Source organism: Thrips palmi, unplaced genomic scaffold (genome assembly GCF_012932325.1).
Source record: "Thrips palmi isolate BJ-2018 unplaced genomic scaffold, TpBJ-2018v1 HiC_scaffold_12, whole genome shotgun sequence".
NCBI lineage: Eukaryota > Metazoa > Arthropoda > Insecta > Thysanoptera > Thripidae > Thrips > Thrips palmi.
In genome coordinates this window covers 6644413-6666049 of record NW_023144623.1, presented here as the reverse complement: position 1 = coordinate 6666049, position 21637 = coordinate 6644413, and the positions used below count along the sequence as shown (strand labels likewise).

General features: G+C 60.3%; 1 protein-coding gene across 1 annotated transcript in view; it reads right to left on the bottom strand.

Annotated features, from left to right (window-relative positions):
- Positions 1 to 288: 288 nt before the first annotated feature.
- Positions 289 to 21637, bottom strand: part of LOC117640496 — a 47669-nt gene continuing 26320 nt past the window's right edge. Inside the window, exons 2-4 of the mRNA XM_034377014.1 lie at positions 1180 to 1519; positions 1006 to 1079; positions 289 to 343 (exon numbers count right to left, since the gene is read on the bottom strand). Coding sequence (XP_034232905.1) covers positions 289 to 343; positions 1006 to 1079; positions 1180 to 1485 — 435 coding nt within the window. The 5' untranslated portion in view covers positions 1486 to 1519. The remainder of the gene's footprint in view (positions 344 to 1005; positions 1080 to 1179; positions 1520 to 21637) is intronic.

Below are 21637 nucleotides of genomic sequence, written 5' to 3'. Positions count from 1 at the left end.
TTGGAGAACACAGGGTAAATATTATAGGCAATGTGGAGGCTAAGTCCAGCTGCAAATCTGAAAAACACTGAAATGACGGGACAACAACATGTGGCCCGAAGAATATTTTCAGACTGCTCAGCGTGATTCTTGACACGATTTCAATACACCAAGGTCTAGCGCGTCATCACAATAATTTGCACAAAGGTTAGGATGATCCCCAGGGAACAGAAAATTTTAATGAAAGGATGTCAAATATCATGGTCACTTTGTCATTTCAGGGCATGCAGATGATTTAATTGACATCAATCAATTGGTATCTCTTGCCATTTTCCCAAAAACGGACATTGTGACATGACTTGGACTGAAATTGGATCATATCACCTTGAGTCACTTTTGAAAGATACGACTAAAACCCATCATTTACTTGTCATCAGACGTGAAAGTGACAACATTTCATTTCGGAAAAGATCTTCTTTAGTGGCCGAGCGCCGAGCCTTCGCGCGGCTCGGATGGCCGCGACTCGGCAACACCGCTTTTTGCTTGGTCCGTACCTTGACCATACCCCTGCCGGGTGCTTCGTTCCACACACTCACGCGGTATAACGAGGTGCCGCCGTCGGTGTCCCAATCGACTAGTGCCTGAGAACTATCTTTCAGGTTGGCCGACTTTTTAATCGCATTTCCGCGCACGAAAAAGGGACGAGTGGGAAGGGGAGGGGGTGGGGGGCATTCCCACGAGAGAGCAGCGAGCCCCCTGCTCCCATGCGAGGCAGGCCCACTCCACTCCCCCGCCGTGTGGCCGGCCTGGTCGGGCAGCACACTCGCAAACCCAGGCGCGAGGCGAAAAGCATTCCCATTTTATGCATTCATTCATTACCGCCGCCCCGCCCCGCCCCGCGGCGAAATGAAATAGTCGGGTTACGTGCGCGCGCCTCCGTTTCAGATTCTCTTACTTCTCTTTCGGAAAATGTAAAGACGAAGTCTGATGCGCCCCCAGCTGCACCAGACTGTCCGACTGACTCACCTCATGCACTTCCGATGCTCGTTGACGGGCACGAAGTACTCGTCGTAGGGGTCCCGCACGTCCTCGGCCGAGTCCTTCTTGATGGGGATGCCGTTGACGCCGTTGCCGCCGTGGCCGTTGGCGCCGTTGGCCGGCGCGGCCTCCTCCATGGCCGCCTTCTCCGAGGCCGAGAACGGGTTCATGTTGACCAGCCCCGGGTTTGACGGCCTCGGCCATGCCGTCCTTGGCCGTCTTGGTGGGGGTGCCGTCGGCCGTGACGGTGGAGGCCGTGGAGGTCATGCTGCCGTTGAGCGGGCCGCTGGCGCCGTCCTCGGGCACCGAGATGGTGACGGCCTCGTCCGCATCGAAGGCGGCGTTGTCGTGCCCGTGGTTCGGCATGGCCGGCATGGCCCTGTCCACCTCGTCCTGGCCGGGGCGCCCGGGCCCGGGCACGGCGATGCTCACCGAGGAGGTGAAGTTGGGGCGCGGTTTGTCTTCCATGGTGGAGCCTCTACCGGGTCATGCGCATGGCGGGCTGCAACACAAACGAAACCAGGCGCTCGGTCAAACTGCAGTCGAGTTGAGTCATTGCATCTATGGGGCACCCCGCGGGGGCGCGAGAGAGACAGAGCGGCGGGGCACTGTTGTTGATTGACGCCAGAGCACACGGCCCCCGGTGTGAATGCACCCCCAGGAGGTGGCGTAGAAAGTCCCCGTCGGGGACGCCTCCTAAAAAGCGGCCGTTATAAATGAGGCTCCGTTACCGCGGCAACGCAACGACGCGGCGTGCCCGGGGCTGACGGGACGGGGCGGGCTGACCCTCGCGGATCTTAATCGCGAGGCTGCACTTTTTTCCACCGCCGGTTTTGCTTCTTATTCGCCGCGGGCGGGCGTTGAACCCCGGCCGGCGCGGCGGCGAGGCAGGCCGCGGGCGGACCGCGCCGGCAGGCCGTGGGCGTAAGGCTCGCGAGGATTTAATTAGCATAAAAATGGCGCGCGGTGGCAGGTGCCGCGGTGCCACGCCGAGTGCCACGTCCTGGTGGGGCGCCACCGAGCAGTGGGGGCCGATCCAGGAGTGTGTGTGAACCCCCTGAAGGTAGGCAGCTTTTGCGGCATCAATCCCTCCCCCTGAACCCATCTCTGGATCCGCCCTCGCGGCTCGCTGCGGCGTGCCCGTCAAGAGGCCGCGCCGAGTCTCTCTCTCTTTCTCTCTCTCTCTCTCTCTTTCTCTCTCTCTCTCTCTCTCTCTCTCTCTCACACACACACACACACACACACAAGCGCGCGCGCGCCTCCGACACATGCCGACACGCGTCCAAGAGGCACTCTGCCCCAACCTGCTGCACCGGCCCGGCGGCAAGGCCCGGCTGGCTTCCAGAGCGACTAGACTCGGAGTGACTGGACGACGCCAGACTCCAGTCGGGCACATCGTCCTGATTCACTTTCCTTCCTGAAACCGCCAGGACGAGTCGCTCCGTGCCGCGCCCCCTGCCCTGGCCCCTGCCCTGGCCGCGCCGCCCTGGCCCCTGCCCTGGCCGCTGCCCTGGCCGCTGGCTGTGAAAGGAAGGACCGGGAAGGACCTCCCCGTCGACGGGGCCCCCGGGGGACCGGCCGGTCGGCGAGCCCGTCGCGCGTAACCCACGTTTGCAGCATGCACGCCGAGCTCGACGCCGTCGACGCCGAGGGTGTGGGTGTCCGCGTCAACGGGTCCGTGGACACCAGGAAATTTTTTTTCAGTTCCCACAGACTATGTCTGATGTCCCGCAGACCACGCCGACGGACATGCTCGCGCGGCAAAAACGGCGAGGATCCTGGCGGCCGGCGGTCGCGCGTCGCCACGTCCCGGTGACCGTCACCGCGGTCATGACGGTCGTGAGGATGGCGACGTCGCAAACAATGAAGATGGAGGTGTCCAGTCATTACGACAAACGCGCAACAATTAGCGGCAAAAAACGGGGCCAATAATAAGGGCAGATTCTTGTTGCCGGGGCCGCGAACACACGCAGGATTGCGCTCTGTCTCTCTCGCACTCGCGGGGCGAGCGGCAGGGGTGCGAGAGAGACAGAGAGGAATCAGACATGGCTACCCGCGCGACCGTCGTCGGCGCCGCGCTGCAGACAGCCGATTCAAAATGGCCCCGGCGACGCTCGAGTCATCCGAGCAATATTCCGATTGGTTTCGACCGACTGGCCGAGCCGAGCCCAGCCTTTTGCCCTGGCCTGTCCGAACGCGGCGGCGAGGTGAACGCACGCCATCGAGGAGTATCGAACGCACCACGGGGCGACCCCAGGCGGCGTACAGTCTCCGACAAGAAGTCTAGCAAGAAGTCCAGGGAAATCTTCCAGTTTCCACGTATGGGCCTCTCTCACTCCCACTCCTCCTCGGCTTATTCTTTCCGAACGAGGGCCGCTCTGCGGGCACGCGCGACATCTGCACTGAGTCGTCTCTCGGTTGCTGCCCCCCCCCCCCCCCCCCTTTCGGATTTCATTCCCTCGGGTTGCCATGGTTACCATTCGCAGACCGATCAGCGCTGGAGAACAAAGGCAGGCATTGGACTGGCCCAAGCCGAGTATGGCTTTAACATGTTGCATGCTGATTCCTCTTATAAATAATGCCCCGGCTTGATTTACTCTGCTGAAAACAGAAACAACAACAACGAAATCCAAGGACGCTGGGGGAACACCACGCGTGCGCGTTTTTTGGTGTTGTTGTTGTTGTTCGGTTCGCGTCCAAGGTGATACATATTTTTTGAGCCATCAATAACACATTTAGCAGCGATTTCCGCGCCGTCGCCGCGGGTGCCGCGGGCAGCGGACGGACTTGTTGGGCTAATCGGGCCGATAATGACCCCTTTCGGACCAAGGATGGATTCGGTAGCCTCGCACGCCCAGCACGCGAAGCCAAGCGAAGCCTCGGACGAGGGGAAAATGAACACATCGAGGAAGCCTCCGTGGCGTGGCTAGGTGCCGTCCCTGGCGGTGGCCGTGGGTCAGAAAGGAACGCGTGCAGACGAAAAGAAAGGCCCAGGGCGGTGCTAATTGCTGCATCCCCCCCCCCATCTAGGCCCAGGAGCCGAACCCGGACGCACAGTGGCGATCTGCCACCTGGGCGGCCGAAACGCTACACGCGTTTTGAGCTCCAGAGTCGCAAAATGGGACTCGAACCGAACGTGCGACCCCACCAATGGATTGCTCTCCGAACGAGGAATCCATTAGTGGGGTCACACGCTCGGTTCGAGTCCTGTTTAGCGACTCTGGAGCTCAAAACGCGTCCAGTGGGCACTACTGGTCCTCCACTGCGAGGGCCCGGGGGCCCGGGCCGCCCGCTTCGACAAACACAGCCTTTGTGGCCGCAAGGCGTCATCGTTCGAGCAGCAGCACAGTTACCACTTTTGGAGGCGGTTTTGAAAGGACGCCTCCCTGGGCTGGCTCGCTGGCCTGCGCGGTGGACCGCCCAGGAGTGGCGGCCGGGCCGGGCCGGACCGACACCGCAGCGCAACACAGCGCGTCCTTTTCAAGACCACGCAGCGTAAAAACGGCTCGGTACCGGCGGGGCGCGCGGAGGGAAGCCCGCATGGGCCCCGAGCGTGACACCGTGCACTGCGAGAAAAACCTCCAAAAAATCAGCCGGTACACCAGAAGGGCGTTGAAGGCCGTTGCGTCGCCCAGCCTCCATGCACGTCGCGTGCCAAGGAGGGCGAAGGAAGCCGCGCCACTGGAGGACGTTATTCGCACTCAGACGGCTGCCAATAGGCTGCCAATAGCCGCGCATTTCGCCACCGTCTGCCGCGGCCTGCTTCTCTCTCGCTGTCTCTCTCGCACTCACGGGGCGGCCCGCAGGGGTGCGAGAGAGACAGAGCGACGAGAACTCTGTTCGGAGTCAGCCTGCCGGCCTCGGGGTAGGCAGACCCGCCGAGCAGGCGTGCCTATGGCGTGCCTACCGCGCCGGGCGCTCCTCCACGCTCCGCCAAAGCGAAGCGGGCGAGGCAGTTGGCGGCAGTGTAGGCACGCCGTAGGCACGCCGTCAGGGAGTCAGGGTTACGAAATGGCGGCGTTCTTGGCGGCGAGCGCGAGCGGTATCAAAGGCCGTGCACACCACACTGGAATGTCCACGTCCACCGTCTCCACGGTCTCGACCGTCTCGACCCACGCTCGGTACCGAAGTGGAGCGGCGCGGCACCTCGACGAACCACAGTGGACCGGTGGAGGTGGCCGAAATTCTAGACGCGTTTTGAGCTCCAGAGTCGCTAAACAGGACTCGAACCGAACGCGTGACCCCACCAATGGGGTTCGGAGAGCAATCCATTGGTGGGGTCACACGTTCGGTTCCGGAGCTCAAAACGCGTCTTGAGTTTTGTCCGCCTCCACCGGTCTTCTGGCCCACTGTGCGGCGCGGTCCGGGACGGGCAGTGCGACGGTCCGCCCCCGTCCTCGGAGGAACAACGAAATCGCAAGTGAATGTTACTTACTCCGGCGACGGCCGGAGGTGAGAGAGAGAGAGGGGGGGGGGGAGGGGGAGGGGAAGACCGTGTCGAGACGACGAGCCCACTCGTCTGGGGCTCTCAAAGGCCAATAAGGCCCTCTTAATCTTGGTACTGCACGGCAAAAAAAAGGTACTAATTTCCAGATTTTTTTAGCAGTGTAGGTTCAATTTTGCTAAATCAACCCTTTTCTTTTTTCGAAAACGACACGACAATCACGCAAGACAGCAGCCCACTCTATTCCATTCCCTTCCCGCGGCGACGCTCGCGATTTAACGGTCTGCCCCGGTCTGCCCGGCCGGGCGGCGCCGGGCGGGGGTTTGGCAACACAGACAGGGTCACCTAACGACGCCGTGGTGCAGTAGCCTCATTCCGAGAGTCCCCTTCGTCGCCCTGTCTCTCTCGCACCCGAGCCAGACGCCCCGCGAGTGTGAGAGAGACAGAGCGACGACAATGACTCTCTGCAGTGCAGTGGCAGTGCAGTGGCGTGGTGTTGGCAGCGCTGATCCATGCGGCGGCGCGCAGATTGGCCGCCCTGATGTTCTCGCGTGTAACAGTGTGGGCACGGCCGGGCACGGCCACAAGCAGCGAGTCTCCGAACGCTCCGAACGCCAAGCATGGCCCTGTGAGGCTGGAGCGGCTGGAGAACCGAGGCAGTGGTGCACTGCACTGCAAGCTGGGCAGGCTGCAACCGTCGTCGCTCCAGGCCTTCCAGGCTGCAGGCTCCAGGGGCTGTCGACCTGTCCGGCCAGCAGCAGGCCGGGGCGGGAGAGTTACGAGTTTGGAAAAGCAATCATTCGAGTGTCCGACGCGGCGTGGCTTCTAGGGCGGCGGGGCAATGCGGCACAATGTCGCCCACCGAGCCTTTTCCTTGATTGTCGAACCTCACGTGCACCGCAATGCACCGCACTGCAACTCCACGTGCTGCACCGCACGTCACCGCGCTGCAACTCCACGTGCTGCACCGCACGTCACCGCGCTGCAACTCCACGTGCTGCACCGCACTGCACCGCACTGCAACTCCACGTGCTGCACCGCACGTCACCGCGCTGCAACTCCACGTGCTGCACCGCACGTCACCGCGCTGCAACTCCACGTGCTGCACCGCAATGCACCGCACTGCAACTCCACGTGCTGCACCGCACTGCAACTCCACGTGCTGCACCGCACTCACCGCGCTGCATACGCTCACCGCCGTCCGCGCGCTCCGGACGAAAACGAAGACGCATCAACCCGTCTCCCCTCTCCCTGTGCACCCCGACGCAAACTGGAAGGGACAAGTTGGTTGCGTGCTGGAGGGAGGGGGTGCGGAGGGCGCGCCGGCCCGTCTGCAGTCCGTCTGCACCGTGAGAACTGAGAAGGACGCGACACGGCGGTAAAGTTTGAACCGAAAACGCGGCAAAACGCGGCGGCGGGGACGCCGGGGACTTCCACCAGGAAGCGGAGCGCGCTCATCGGACTTTCGGGACACTTCCCAGCGCGGCGCGGGTTCGAGTACCATCACCGGAAAGTCTTTTCTTGGCTTTTTTTGTTTTTGTCTGGGATTAGCACCGCTCTGACTGCGTCATGCTTTCCCGCCCTGGCTGCTTTACTGAAAAGCGGAAAAATGCTGAAAAGGGTTCGCCTCCCTGTTTGCTCGTTGTCTCTTTGTCCCTTCGCTACACCGTTGCACGTTGCACACGTGTCTGCGACACGGACAGCACACTGTGAGAGTCGCTCTATCTCCCTCTCACCCCACGCCGCGTGAGTGCGAGCGAGACGGAGCGACGAAAACGACTCTCGGAATCAGTCCGCAGCTGACGCAACGCGCTGACATTTAACGCCACCGCATGGACCGCGCTGCGCCGGGGGGCCTTCGGGTCTTCGTCTCCGGGCCCTCCCGAAAGATCACACACACTGCCTGCCTCGGGTGGAGTGAGTGCCCGAGTGAGTGAGTGACTACACTAGAGACATGCACAACTTGAATGCAAGTGCCGAGTTTTTGAGAAGCCGCGACTTCTCGGAAACGGAAACTTTGGAAATAATTGCGCGCTGCACTGTATATAACGCCGTCTTCATGACAAATCTCACCTCGTTTGAAAACGTCAGTATGAGAACATCTAGAGACACAACTTTGACAGTTCGCGATAGATATGACGCCTATGCCCAGAGGCTGCACCACCACTCCCGGCAGTCCTCGTCGCTCTGTCTCCCTCGCACTCATGGGGGCGTCCCGTACAGGTGCGAGAGAGACAGAGCGACGAAAACGACTCTCGGAATCGGTCTGCATGTGAGCGCGACGCGGTGACGCCGCCGCACTGTATAAGCCGCACGGGCGCATTGCTCCCCCCTGCATCATGGGCGTCTGGACGGCGACCTGTTGCGCGGACGGGGGGGGGGGGGGGGGCAAACGCCGGGTACCGGCAGTACCGGCGGCGCGCCGCGCTCGGTTGGGTTCCAGACGGCTGATTTCCTCCCCCCTCCCCCCTCAGGTCTTCGCCACATGCACGCGGCCTTCGAGGCGTGCACCACCGTGCTGCTGCACTGCTTATGCTTCCACCTTCGGAGGCCCTAGAGATGGGCAAGCCACGGGCAAGCCACGGGCACACAAGGCATTCAAAGATTTACGACCGGAGCCTCCCAGCCCCAACGGCCCCAACGGCTCCGGGGCGCGCCGCTTCATTTTCTTACTTCGGCCGTACGCTCGACGTTTTGCTCGCGTCTACGCCGATCCGTCGCTCTGTCTCTCTCGCGCCCCCACGGGCCGGTCCGTGAGTGCGACAGAGGCGGAGCGACTGCTGCTGCCGCCTTGGGCGCGTCTCGGGGTTCACGTACCGCCCGTCGCCGTACCGCACTCACTTGGATGAGCCTGAAAAGGGGGGGGGCAATTTGCAGTGCAGTTTCACAGCCGAAAAATAAAGAAAAACGGCGTCAGGTGGCGGCCAGTGCACTGTCTGCGCTGCAGCACTCGGCCAGCTCGACCCGCGCCGAGGCGCAAGCCCTGTCGTCGCTCTGTCTCTCTCGCACCGCGGCGGAGGGCCGTAGGCGTGCGAGAGAGACAGAGCGACTGGCTGGCCCGGGCGGAAATCATTTGGCGGGCCGGCAGTGCCACGGCAGTGCAGCGCTTGCAGCGCCAATCCGGGACCGGATCTTGAGTCACGTGATCCCGTCGCCGAATTGGCGGCCGGAAAAAAAAACATAAACACGACGACGGAGAGTTTGCTGCGGCTAATAGAACTGGGGCCGATTGCTCAACTCGAGGTGGAAGCCCTAAGCCCCTCGAGTGGGAGGGAGACAGAGCGACGAATACGACTCTCGGAATCGGTCTGCAGCGACTTTTGGTCGTTGCGGTTTGACGGCAATGCACGCCAATGCACTTGTTGGGCTGCAGGCTGCGCGTCCATTCCGCTCGCAGAGGCGTTCGACTTTCTATCTGTCAGTCCATCCATCTGCCGGTCAGGACGACGCCAGTATCGCGCCGCCGGTAAAGCGATGGACGCACGCACACACACGCACACACACACAGAGCCAACACACTGGCAGGAAGACGGACGGGCAGGCTTCGCGCTGCACGCGGGTGGACATTGGAGGCTGGAGGCAGCTGATGGACGCCCGCGGTGGTGGTGAGGGTAGTGGGTGTGGGCCTCGTGGACCTTGGTGGGCAATGGCGGCAATGGCAGCACAGCGGCGGGGCGTATACACTGTACAGTAGGCAGGCAGGGAGCAAAGGCAGGGAGGAGGGCAGGGCGGCGACCAAGGCAAAATACCGCACCTCATTCCCGAATGCAGGCAAACCAAAACAATGGCCACTTGGCTTCTTGAAAAGGACCGCTATCGCGCCACACCACACAGCATTCTTTCACTGGGGGGGTTCGGGGGGGCGCTGCACCATGCGTTCTACGCACTCAAGGCTCAAGTGCGTGTGTGTGTAGACTGCTGCGGGGTGTGGCGGGGCGCGGCGGGACGTGGCGTCTCGGCAAGGGAATGGGCGAGGGGGGCAGCTACGCGATGCGTGCTGCGTGCTAGCAGCGTCTCGTAACGACGCGCAACGCGAGGGACGCACTTCATGAGTACTAGAGAGCTGGGTGTCGAGGTTATACGCCGCGCGCGCAACCCGAGCCCCCGCAGCCGCCCCGATTCATTGAGCGGCGCGAGCGCGGCGCGGCGCGGCGCGGCGCGGCACGCTGCGGGCCCTCCGCTCATAATCTTCTAGGCAGGCTAGCCAGCCGCTGCCTTGCCAGCGAGACGCTCGGCCTCTTCTAGGCTTGCTAGTCAGGCAACGAGGCAACTGCTGCCTGGCTAGCCGGAAACTCGGTACTCTCTGCACGAGAGTACAAGCACGCTGATACGTGAACGTATCATCTGCTAAAAAAACATAAACACGACGACGGAGAGTTTGCTGCGGCTAATAGAACTGGGGCCGATTGCTCAACTCGAGGTGGAAGCCCTAAGCCCCTCGAGTGGGAGGGAGACAGAGCGACGAATACGACTCTCGGAATCGGTCTGCAGCGACTTTTGGTCGTTGCGGTTTGACGGCAATGCACGCCAATGCACTTGTTGGGCTGCAGGCTGCGCGTCCATTCCGCTCGCAGAGGCGTTCGACTTTCTATCTGTCAGTCCATCCATCTGCCGGTCAGGACGACGCCAGTATCGCGCCGCCGGTAAAGCGATGGACGCACGCACACACACGCACACACAGAGCCACACACAGAGCCAGACACACTGGCAGGAAGACGGACGGGCAGGCTTCGCGCTGCACGCGGGCTGGAGCGGGCTGGAGGCGCTGGAGGCTGGAGGCTGGAGCGGCCCGCGGTGGTGGTGAAGGGTAGTGGGTGTGGGCCTCGTGGACCTTGGTGGGCAATGGCGGCAATGGCAGCACAGCGGCGGGGCGTATACACTGTACAGTAGGCAGGCAGGGAGCAAAGGCAGGGAGGAGGGCAGGGCGGCGACCAAGGCAAAATACCGCACCTCATTCCCGAATGCAGGCAAACCAAAACAATGGCCACTTGGCTTCTTGAAAAGGACCGCTATCGCGCCACACACACACACACTGCATTCCTTTCACTGTGTGCACACTAACACACACACACACAAGCGCGTGGCTGCGGCGGAACGAAAATATGGCTGCAGCGAGACAGAGGACGCAGGCCTCCAAACTTTAATAGGCAGCCAGGGCGGCCCGGCCCCAGGGAGGCCTTTAGGTGCCGTCTCAGGTCCCGCCGCGGTCCCGGTGGCGTGGCCCAAGCGGTCGAAGGGGCCGAGGGGGCCGGGCGTGCATCATCAAGGTGGCAGACGGTATTGCAAGCGAACGGAAGTCCATCGCAGGTGAGAGCGAGAGCTGTGGGGGTCGTTTGGGGGAAAGGGGGGGGGGAATCTCCTGCAGGAATGCAGCCGCCACGCTTGCAGTGTGCTTGCAGGGGAAGCCAGTCGCATCGCGTGGCATCCTTGATCGCCAGATCCGCGTGCGCGTCACGCCAAAAGCCGAGGCGCGGCACGGCACCACGGACGAACGGAGCAGAGCGAATTCATGGACATCAGCGTGAACCGCGAAAACGTTCTTTGAAGGGTTTTCGGTGAGCAGGCCCGCGAGAAAACATTACGCGGCGGCTTCCGAAAGACGCTGAGAGCGAAGTCGAAGGTTCGAGTCCCGGTTCCGCTGCAGTCCGCCGCGGTGATGTCGATTAGTCGATTAGTCGCTCAGCCACTGCAAGGAAAGGCACGACCGACTCGCCATGCAAAGCTACGTACTGCGCGCCCCGCCCCGCCCCGCCCCGCCCCGCGCCGCCCCGCGCCGACTTAGCGCCCTAAACGCCACAGCGCGCGCGGCTGCAATGCGCACGGGAGCGTGGAGTGCCAAGGACCCGCCCCGCCCCGCCCCGCCCCGGACTGCCGCAGGATGCAAGCCCACCGCCGCCGCGGCAAGGACACCTAAAACATGTCCATTTTTAATTCTCCCCCTTTTTCTCGCACGCGCCGCGGAGAGTCCGGCAAGAAAGCCACTCCACTGCATGCATTGGCGGCGCAGTGGCGGCACCGGTCTTCTGGCCCACTGTGCGGCGTGGCCACACTGGACTAGCGTCGCGAAGTCACCGAGCGTCGCCGGCATACGGTGCGGGGTGCGGTCGTCGCGGTGCTTTCACGGATGGCGGATAAACGGCAGATTCATTAATAAGTGAAGACGATATGCACTTCCCGAGGACCGCGAGTCGTCCTCGTCACGCTGTCTCTCTCGCACCTGTACGGAGGTACGGAGCGCCCCACGAGTGCGAGAGAGACAGAGGATGCGGTCCGGCCGGCGGAAACCGCCGCGGCTCTCGGCGCTCTCGGCTCGGCAAGGACGATAATGCACTTTGTACTTTCTTCCGAACAATCAGACGCCGGCATCTCGCGGGGATCGGTGAGTCCACTGTGGAGTCGCCGTGGTCGCCGAGGCGTCGCGCGAGGTGGGGGCCTCTCGTGTGGGTACACTGGTAGGCAAAGGGTTGCACCGCTCGCTGTTGGCTCAGGTTAGTCACTAACCCAGCGGTTCTCAACCTTTCTCGGCTCGCGACCCCAAATTTGTAGCCAAAAATTTCCGCGACCCCCAGGAAAAGTTTCGCGACCCCACGGGACCCCTCCTTTAGCATGCCACTGCGTCTGATCCGAGGCGGGCATTTTGCTCTCTCAACGGGCAATTGGTCTTTGGACCTTCCTTTAGCATGCCTCTGTTACGGAGTGCGATTATCAGTCTTAGTTTGGGAGCAGTATTGTCTCAAAGTTGGCCAAAACGCTCAGAAATGTCTTTAAAAAATCATGTTTTGGGTCGATTTTAAGCAGCCACTGCGTCTGATCCGAGGCGGGCATTTTGCTCCCTCAACGGGCAATTGTTCTTTGGACCTTCCTTTAGCATGCCTCTGTTACGGAATGCGATTATCAGTCTTAGTTTGGGACGTATGTCTCAAAGTTGACCAAAACAGGCACAACGATTTTTCAAAGACATTTCTGAGCGTTTCGGCCAACTTTGAGACAATACTGCTCCCAAACTAAGACTGATAATCACACTCCGTAACAAAGGCATGCTAAAAGAAGGTCCAAAGACCAATTGCCCGTTGAAGGAGGACGAAATACCGCTCGGGTCAGACGCAGTGGCTGCTTAAACTAGGCCCAAAACACGATTTTTCAAAGACTTTCTGACCGTTTTGGTAAACTTTGAGACAATACTGCTCCCAAACTAAGACTGATAATCACACTCCGTAACAAAGGCATGCTAAAAGAAGGTCCAAAGACCAATTGCCCGTTGAAGGAGGACGAAATACCGCCTCGGGTCAGACGCAGTGGCTGCTTAAAATAGGCCCAAAACACGATTTTTCAAAGACATTTCTGACCGTTTTGGTAAACTTTGAGACAATACTGCTCCCAAACTAAGACTGATAATCACACTCCGTAACAAAGGCATGCTAAAGGAAGGTTCAAAGACCAATTGCCGGTTGAGGGAGCAAAATGCCCGCCTCGGATCAGACGCAGTGGCTGCTTAAAATCGGCCCAAAACACGACCCCAGCTACCTCGCCGCGACCCCTTAAAATTTTTTCGCGACCCCACTTGGGGTCGCGACCCTAAGGTTGAGAACCACTGCACTAACCTGATCAAAACCGTCACAAATGTCTTTGATAAATCGTGTTTTAGGCCGACTTTAAGCAGCCACGGCGTCTGATCCGAGTCGGTATTTCGTCCTCCCTCAACGGGCAATTGGTCTTTGGACCTTCCTTTAGCATGCCGTTGTTACGGAGTGCGATTATCTGCCTTAGTTTGGGAGCAGTATTGCCGCAAAGTTGATCAAAACGGTCACAAATGTCTGAAAAATCGTGCATTGATCAACTTTGCGGCGATACTGCTCCCAAACTAAGGCAGATAATCGCACTCCGTAACAAAGACATGCTAAAGGAAGGTCCAAAGACTAATTGGCCGTTGAAGGTGGATGACATACCGCCTCGGATCAGACGCAGTGGCTGCCTAAAGTCGGCCCAAAACACGATTTTTCAAAAGACACTTGACTACTCTGTAAAAACGGCAATGGCGCCGGAAAAAAGGAAGGAATCTTCACATAATAGCCGGTCGCTGAGCTCGCGGCTTTTAGCCCCGCGATATGGAAACGCGGTCCGATGGGCCGATCCCGCTTTCTGTGTCACGGTCGAGGAACCGGCTGCGAGACTGGCACACTGCGAGACGGCCCGGCCCGGCCGCACACCATCCAATACCTTAAATTACGCGATGAGGCCCGCGTCCGGGCGGGGCGGGGCGGGGCGGGGCGGGGCGGGGCGGGGCGGGGTGCAGGCCCCAAGGGCGCGGCGCAGGACCGTCCATTCGTCATCCCGGACCAGTCACACTACTAACCACATTTTCGACCCAAATCCCCAGGTGATCGATCGCGAGCCATAGTGTTCGCACGTGACAAAAAAAAAGAAAAAAAAAAGTTTTTTTTTTGTAAATGACGCGCCGTGACGTGCTTTTGTTTTTTCAGCAGAAAGGAAAGTAGTTAGGATGACCCTCTGGCCTCCCGTCGCCATTTCGGCGACCCCCAGTCACCTGTCCTGAGTGGTATAGCCGTTCGAGGAGTGTTTCGACCGGCCCGCGGCGCTCACCTGCAACACAAAACAAAGACAAGTGCGGTTAGCGACGCGTGCGACGAGGAAAGGACACAAGGACGACACGGCGGCGGCACCCTGGACCACTACACCACTAAACCACGCGCAACGCTTTCCCTGCACTCCCAATGTCACGCGGTCCTGCGAGGAGGTCCTTAATGAGTTAGTCGCGCCACGTCTCTCACACTGGAAGGCCTGGCCGCGGCAATCAGGCGGACACACTCATAATTGAAGCGACCAAGCACAGACGCGTAGACCGGTGCCACTTTCCACTCCGATACAGTGCGGTGCCTTCGACAAAAACTGAAAAGGGGAAAGGAAAAGAGTCGCCACGCGCTGGACATTAATTAAGGACCGTCCGAACGAAAAAGGCCCTTCTGCAGCTCGTGCATTGATTGAGGTAGAGACGATATGGCGCATTTTGAATTCCTGAGTCGCTAAATGAGACTCGAACCGAACGTGTGATCCCACCAATAGATTGCTCTCCTGACGAGGAACCAATTGGTGGGGTCACACGTTCGGTTCGAGTCCCATTTAGCGACTCAGAAGCTCAAAACGCGTCTGGGATTTTGACCGCCTCCACCGGTCTTCTGGCGCACTGTGCCTTCCCACTGCAAAAGCCACAGTAATTTTTCTTAATTTTTGCAGTGCCCTCGGGGGCGGGCTGGAGCTTCGAGCCCCGCTCCCGCTGCAGCCAGTCTTGGCAGGCCCGCTCCCTACACTGCAAGCCTTGCGTCAGGGGCGGGTATTAAGCGTGCGCTGCCACATTCGTCAATTTCCGCCATCAGTCAGGCCAAACGGCAACGGCAGTTACAGTGCAGTGGTCCGACTTGTCGCGCGGAAGGACTTGGCATTGCGTCACGCAGTCACGTGCATGCATTACCGTGCCAGGCGCTTCCGCGCGAGAAAATAAAAAAATAAATAAACGCAAGCCGCTTTGGTGGTTTGAACCCAGGCCGGTCCCCTCCGGTCCCGCGACCGCCTTCTTGGGGTGCAGCGCCTGCAGCCGGTCGAGGAGGTCCACTACACTTCCTGGCCGCTGCAGAGCAGCGCAGTGCAGCCAAACAAGTTTGGAGCCGATCGAATTCCGGCTCCCGGTCAGGGAAGGGCTCACGGCTCACGCGAGAAAGTCCGTGACGCGACAACGCGTCACCGAGGTCGCGGTGGCCGCGTGGTCAGGGATGCCGCACCCGCGAGTTGGGGTCGAAGGTTCAAGTACCGGACACCGACTTCTTTTTTCCGTTGTTCGTTCGCACGGCGGCGGCTTCTGAACACGAACTTGGTTTGCAGTGCCGTGGCTGGGAGTGGGTGGCGGAGGCACCGGGGAGTGTGAAGGGGAGTTCGACTTTGACAGTGGCGTTGCCGGCGTTGCCGGCGTTGCCGCCACCCCACCTGCGCTGCCGGCGTCACGACCGCCCGGCTGCGTCTTTAATGGATTTTCTTCGGAAAACGCAACGCACCTACAACGACGCCTCAGGGGCCTCGGTAGACGCACGGACGGACTGACGCACAATTTGAGGCGAGGCAAGGACCTTCCTTCCCTTCTTTTTACTTCCTTTCATTTTCGACTGTGGGTGCGTACTGTTCACTCTTCGGGGGCCCCTTACTTCGTAGTAAACAGAGAGAGACCACCGCGAGGAAATTGACTTTGAAAACTAAATAAAACCTCGAAGGCAACTCCTCTGTAAACCTAGCAGGTTAGAAGATAGACACGGATTTAAGACGTATCCGCGTTGTTTAAACGCCCACCCCACAGTGCACCGACACTATAAAAGACTGCCAGGAGGCTGATTCCGAGCCGAACGAGGCGAGGCGTCCCGTGAGTGCGAGAGAGACAGGCTCTGTTGGGAATCAACCTGCAGGCCGCGGTGGCCGCGATTAGCCCACGTGACTGCCGAACTGCCAGTCACGGCGCGGCCAGGCCCGGCACGCCAGCAGTCTGTCTCTCTCGCACTCGCGGGGCGTCCCGTGCAGGTGCGAGAGAGACAGAGCGACGAGTCTCGGAATCAGTCCGCTCGCAGTCTGCAGCGCCGTGCCCGGTCTGTCTCCGTCTCGCTCACGCGGCCGCGGCGGGGTGACCGCTCGGGGAATCATTACCAGCAGCTTCACTCCGAACAGCGCATCGTCGCTCTGTCTCTCTCGCACCAATACGGCGCGCCCCACGAGTGCGAGAGAGACGGCAGCGCGCTGCGGGGCGCCTCCTCCCATCTTCGGCGTCGTCCGCTTGATGGCGCCGCTCCGTCTCTCTCGCACTCACGGGGCGGCCCGCAGGGGTGCGAGAGAGACAGGGCGACGCGCCGGGCTGCCTGGGCAAAAAGACGAGGGATCCTGCGTCGTTAGAAGAGCCGGGAAATAATTCCGGACGTAAAATTGCGCGCGCCAGCTTCTTGTGCACTCTATTGTAGTCGAGCCCAAGTCGGGCCTGGGCGCTTTTGATTTGGCCTCGGCGCGCCGCGAGGCACGGCACGCCACGCCACGCCACTGCGGTCAAGCGCAGCCCTCCATTTTAATCACGCACGCGCGTTCATTTATTTCCACGTGGTTTTTATCTAACCTGGCTTCTTTTCTCATTGTTGTTGTTGTTGATTTTTTTTCGCACACAGTGCAGTGGGGCGATTAACCCAACAGTGTACGTGCGAGCGGTCGTTTGCTTGGGATGAGCTCGCGGAGTACCATAGTCCGTCCAGCTAACCTGCGCCCGGCCGGCGTCCCGGCCCGCCCTCTCAGCTTACGCCGATGGCGCTATGTGTAGCGGGCCGCGCGGGGCCGCTAGCACCGCCACACCGTTTGTCTCGGACTCCATGACGGCGGCTTATGGCGTGCCGCATGGCGTGCCGCCCTCCGACTCCCACGGATTCAGGTGGCGAAATTACTTTTGGTCACCGACTCCGGGAGGGGGGGGGGGGAGTTCCCACTCCCCTCCCCCCAGCCCCCGCCGCGTGCGGTGCCAGGCAAGTGCGTTGCCGGGGTAGTGACGCCTGACAGACAGGTCCTGGAGTCCTGACGGCGTCCTGGAGTTGGAGTCCGGGGCGCCGCTCGACCCTGACGCGGTGCATCAGGGCACGCACGCACCGCGGGGAGCGCACCCTCATTCGGCGCCGAGCGACGCCAACAACAACAACAACAAAAATACCGAGTATATATTCAACAATGTCAGTCTCCGTAGTCTATTCCACACACGGGGCACAGCGGCCAACAGACCGCCGCACGTGCACGCAGACAAACACACAGGCCTCCGAAGTGCAGCTCCGTGGTGTGCTATGCCGACTGACTCCGAAGGTTCGCTTCGTCGCGCTGTCTCTCTCGCACTCACGGGGCGTCCCGCAGGGGTGCGAGAGAGGCAGCGCGGTGCCGCGTGTTGTATGGGCTGGGTTCCCTTTCACTGGTGCAGCAACGCCAGGCATACGCCGGCAACGCCCACCGGCCCGTGCTTCCTTGAGGCAGCGCTTACAGTGCAGCAGCAGTGCACACACAACATTCATTTCGCCCAATCACGCCCGTTTGTCTACAATTATTTATCCTCATCACTAATGTTTGTTTTTCATTTCATTTTTTTCGTCATTCGTTCTCTTCTTTCTCTCCTCTCCGAGTGATGTGATGGTGTGAAAGGTCCCGCCCAGTGGTCGGTAGGACCTCCTTCGCCTCTCACTGGAGAGAAGGATTCGGAGCCGCACCGCCCTCCGACAATCACAAGGGCAAAACAACATCAAAGAATCGAAAAGGGAAAATCGATACGCCTGCAACAGATGTCCGCCCGAGCACCTTGAGCACACCTCTCGAACCGCCCGGAGCTAGCGGTGCGAGCTAGCGCACCTCGGAGCGCACAATTTGAATGGCGGCTAGAACTGCAGCCACTTGCATCGCACTTGCAGTGCAGGAGGAAGAAGCGTGGCACGAGGCCCTGTGTCTGAGATTACTGTTTGCCGCGCATCGGGCGAAAGCAGGCCATCGATTGCAGACACACACAAAGACACACAGTCACTCACACACACACATACACACACACACGGAGCACTTTCTCGTCAAATCCACCGGCAAAGCCGACGTCTCCTCTCAATGGCGTCCATCTACACCATACTCACACACACACACACACACACACACACTCACTCACTCACTCACCCACTCACACACACACACACACACACACACCATCTCCTATATTCCGCGTTTCTGTTCCGCGATTCCGGGGGATTTCTCGCTCGCGCGAAAAGGTGCGCGAAAACGTGTGTGGGTCGCCGCCGGTGCATGCACCGAACGGATAGGCGGACACACACACACACACACACACACACACACACACACACACACACACACACACAGAGTACGAGCATAGCATCCCTATGCATTTCGCCGACACTCTGCTTTCTATTCCGTACACAATCATTTTCCCCGGTAAAATGCCCGTCCGCTTGCAGTCACTCTGTCGCCTTCCAGCGCCCCGCCCCGCCCCGCCCCGCGACTGACGCGAGGAAATCACTTCCCCGCGATAAATAAGCAATGCCAATAGAGGCGTGGCGCGTGCAGCGCAGCCCCAGCGCAGCCATGGCGCAGCCGCCCCGGGGACCGGCCGTAAATCAGAGCAGGGTTAAGGCAGAGCGATGAATCAGGAGTGTTTAGTCGCCATTCCTACGTCCCTCCCCGCGCTCCTCCTGGAAAAATAAAAACAACAACGAAAACCCTCTGGCGACGGCCGAACGAAAACAGGAGGCAAAAGGCGTGAGAACTTTGCAGGCCATTTCGGCAAAACCTTGACAAGATTGACGGGCGGTCCCCACGACGCGAAACGCATTAGCGTCGTTTGAACTGCTGGACACACACACACACACACCTGGATGTATGGCCGTCATCACAATCACTCAGTGTGCACCCAGCGGGTAAGCAGACAGACAGACAGACAGACACAGACCAGACAACAGAACACGAGGCAAAGAAATGAAGGACTTTGGGATGAGCACGGGGCGCCAGTGTGCCGCCTGTGTGCAACGGACGCGCATGCATGTGTATGCAAAGCGCGCCAATACCGGCCAGCTAGGGGCACTGCGCCGCACCGCCGGGCGGCGGACTTTGAGCAACCCCACGGCATCGGCGACGATCTCGCAGCACGCGGCATTGTTTTATTGTCAAACGATCCGGAAAGCCGGCCGTTGCAGACACCGCGCTCAGGACACCGCACAGGCACGCACACGCCCCGGGCCCCTGTCCACACACAACCGTCGACATAGCATCCGAGGAATCACTTCCCCGACGTCTGGCTATTCCGACAAAGAGCTTGCCCCCGGAGCCGCCCCGCTGCAGCATGCGCTTTTAGCGCCCCAAGACCAGTCCTAAACGCCCCGATGCGACATGATCAGCGAGTGTTTATAGATTCCACTCTTCCCTCGTCATAAAAATAAGAAAATCAATAACAAGTGGCGACGTGCCAAACGACCGAGCGCAAAGCCTGGAACTTTGCAGGCCACGGCCCCCTGCAGTGCGGCGGTCCCCGACGCGAAACGCATAGCAGGGTTGAACGCAGGCAATCCCCCAACCCAGGATGTATGTCGTCATTCTCAATCCCTCATTGTGCTCCCGGCGGAAATCTGCAAAGACAGACGACAACTGGAACGTACAGACAGAAAGACAGGCGGCGAGGCAAAGAAATGACAAAGGGACTTGGGATGAGCACGGGGCGCCAGTGTGCCGCCTGTGTGCAACGGACGCGCATGCATGTGTATGCAAAGCAGGCGCCAATAACGTGGCCAGCTGCACCCGCCTGCCGCCAGCACCGCCGTGGCGGCGTGGGACTTTGATGCAATCCCCGTGCGCGGTGCTCGGTGCGACGAGTGCTTCGGCAGCGCACGACCGGAGTATAGGTATGTTACAAGCCCCGCCTGGGGTAGGCGAGCGCGGCAGTCGCGAAGTTTGTAAAAATGTAGACGCTTGACGTGTTTCGGGGTCCCAGGAAGTCGAGGGAGGCGTTAGCCGAAGCTAGATTGGACGCAGTGGCCGCCCAAAGTCATCAAACTCAACATCTTCAGAGTTTTAACTACTTTTGACCAACCTGTTACAAGACACAAAATAGCACCGTCCGGGAGGTCTGCGAAGCAACTGACGAGGCGGCCACCCAATGGGCCGCTCGCCCGGCCCCGCGCACCGTGACCGCCGAGAAAAATAAAAGCTTTGCGTGCGGATTTGAACCCGCGACCCCAGCCTCGCGGGTCCGGCGCCCTAGCCACGCGGCCACGACGACATGTGCATGGTTCTGCGAAGGGAACCTTGGCGGTCCCTGCACGGGGCTTGCCGAGGCTTGCCCAACGCGGCATTCCAGCCTTGCAGGCCAGCAGCAGCACCAAGCAGCCTCCAGCAGCCTCCAGCACTCCAGCGTGGACGCCGCGGACGTCCTGGCCGCCGGGGCCGCGTGGTCCCACGCGCACCGCGGCACGCACCTGTCCGCCCGCCCCCGCCCCGCCCCGCCCCGCCCACGGCCCGCGCGGCACGCGGCACGCCCGTGACCGCGTCCGCCTAGTTGCTACATAACCTGTTATCCCGGCGCGGTGTACGTCGTGATGCATTCACGCGCCCTTCTGGGTCTTGTTGTTGTTGTTGTTGTTGTTGTTGCTGCTGCGCACTGAATCGGGCTAATCAGTCGCACGCGGAAAAAGGCGCTCAATCAAATGCAGTGACAAAAATAATTTTTTAAAGAAAAACAACAACAAAAATCTACGAACGTCACAACGCCTTCGCGGTGCGCTACCGAACGCTGCGCGATAAATAATGGCGAAAAAAACTGAGCTGTCCGCGCGACGCAGCGTCAACGGCAAAGCGTTTGGGCGTTGTAACTGCCAAGTCCATGGTCGCGCCACCTTATTCGAAACTAAACAGCGGCCGCCAATTTGATTTTATAGCCCGCTTTTTTTTTCATCTCTAGCGCTTCGATAGTCTGCTAGACCCTCACCGCGCGACATACGGTTCCTCGCTCGCACTCACGGGGCATCGCGTGGAGGTGCGAAAGAGACGGAGCGACGACAACGACTCTCAATCAGTGCGCAGACCGCCGGCAGGACGCTAGGCCCCGCTAAGGGTTACGGCGCCCCGCCCCGCCCCGCCCCGCCCCGCCCCGCCCCGCCAGTCGGCGCGCCGCGTGGGCACATCATGATTCAGCTCTCAAACAAGCACGTCTATGTATGTGTGAGAGCCAACAGTGCAGGGGCGCGATCGCGCAAACACACACACACACACACACACACACACACACACACACACAAAAACACACACACGTACGTACAACAATGCAAAAGAGATTGCGCAAGCGAGAGTGCAGGGCAGCGGTGTGTTTGGGAGGCCAGGGGGCCACATCACAGCACACTGGGCGCAGGGCCAAAAGTGACAGTGTGCCATAGGCGGCGCTAACCGCTCGCCGGCTGCCAAGGCGCGTGGGCCGAGGCAGGCCGCGGCCCGGCTCGACGCGTGCTCCGGATTGCCGCGTTTTGACCCGCAGAGCCCTAAGCAGACTCACTCCGAGTCGTTGTCGTCGCTCTGTCTCCCTCGCACCCCACGCCCCGCGAGTGCGAGAGAGACAGAGCGACGACA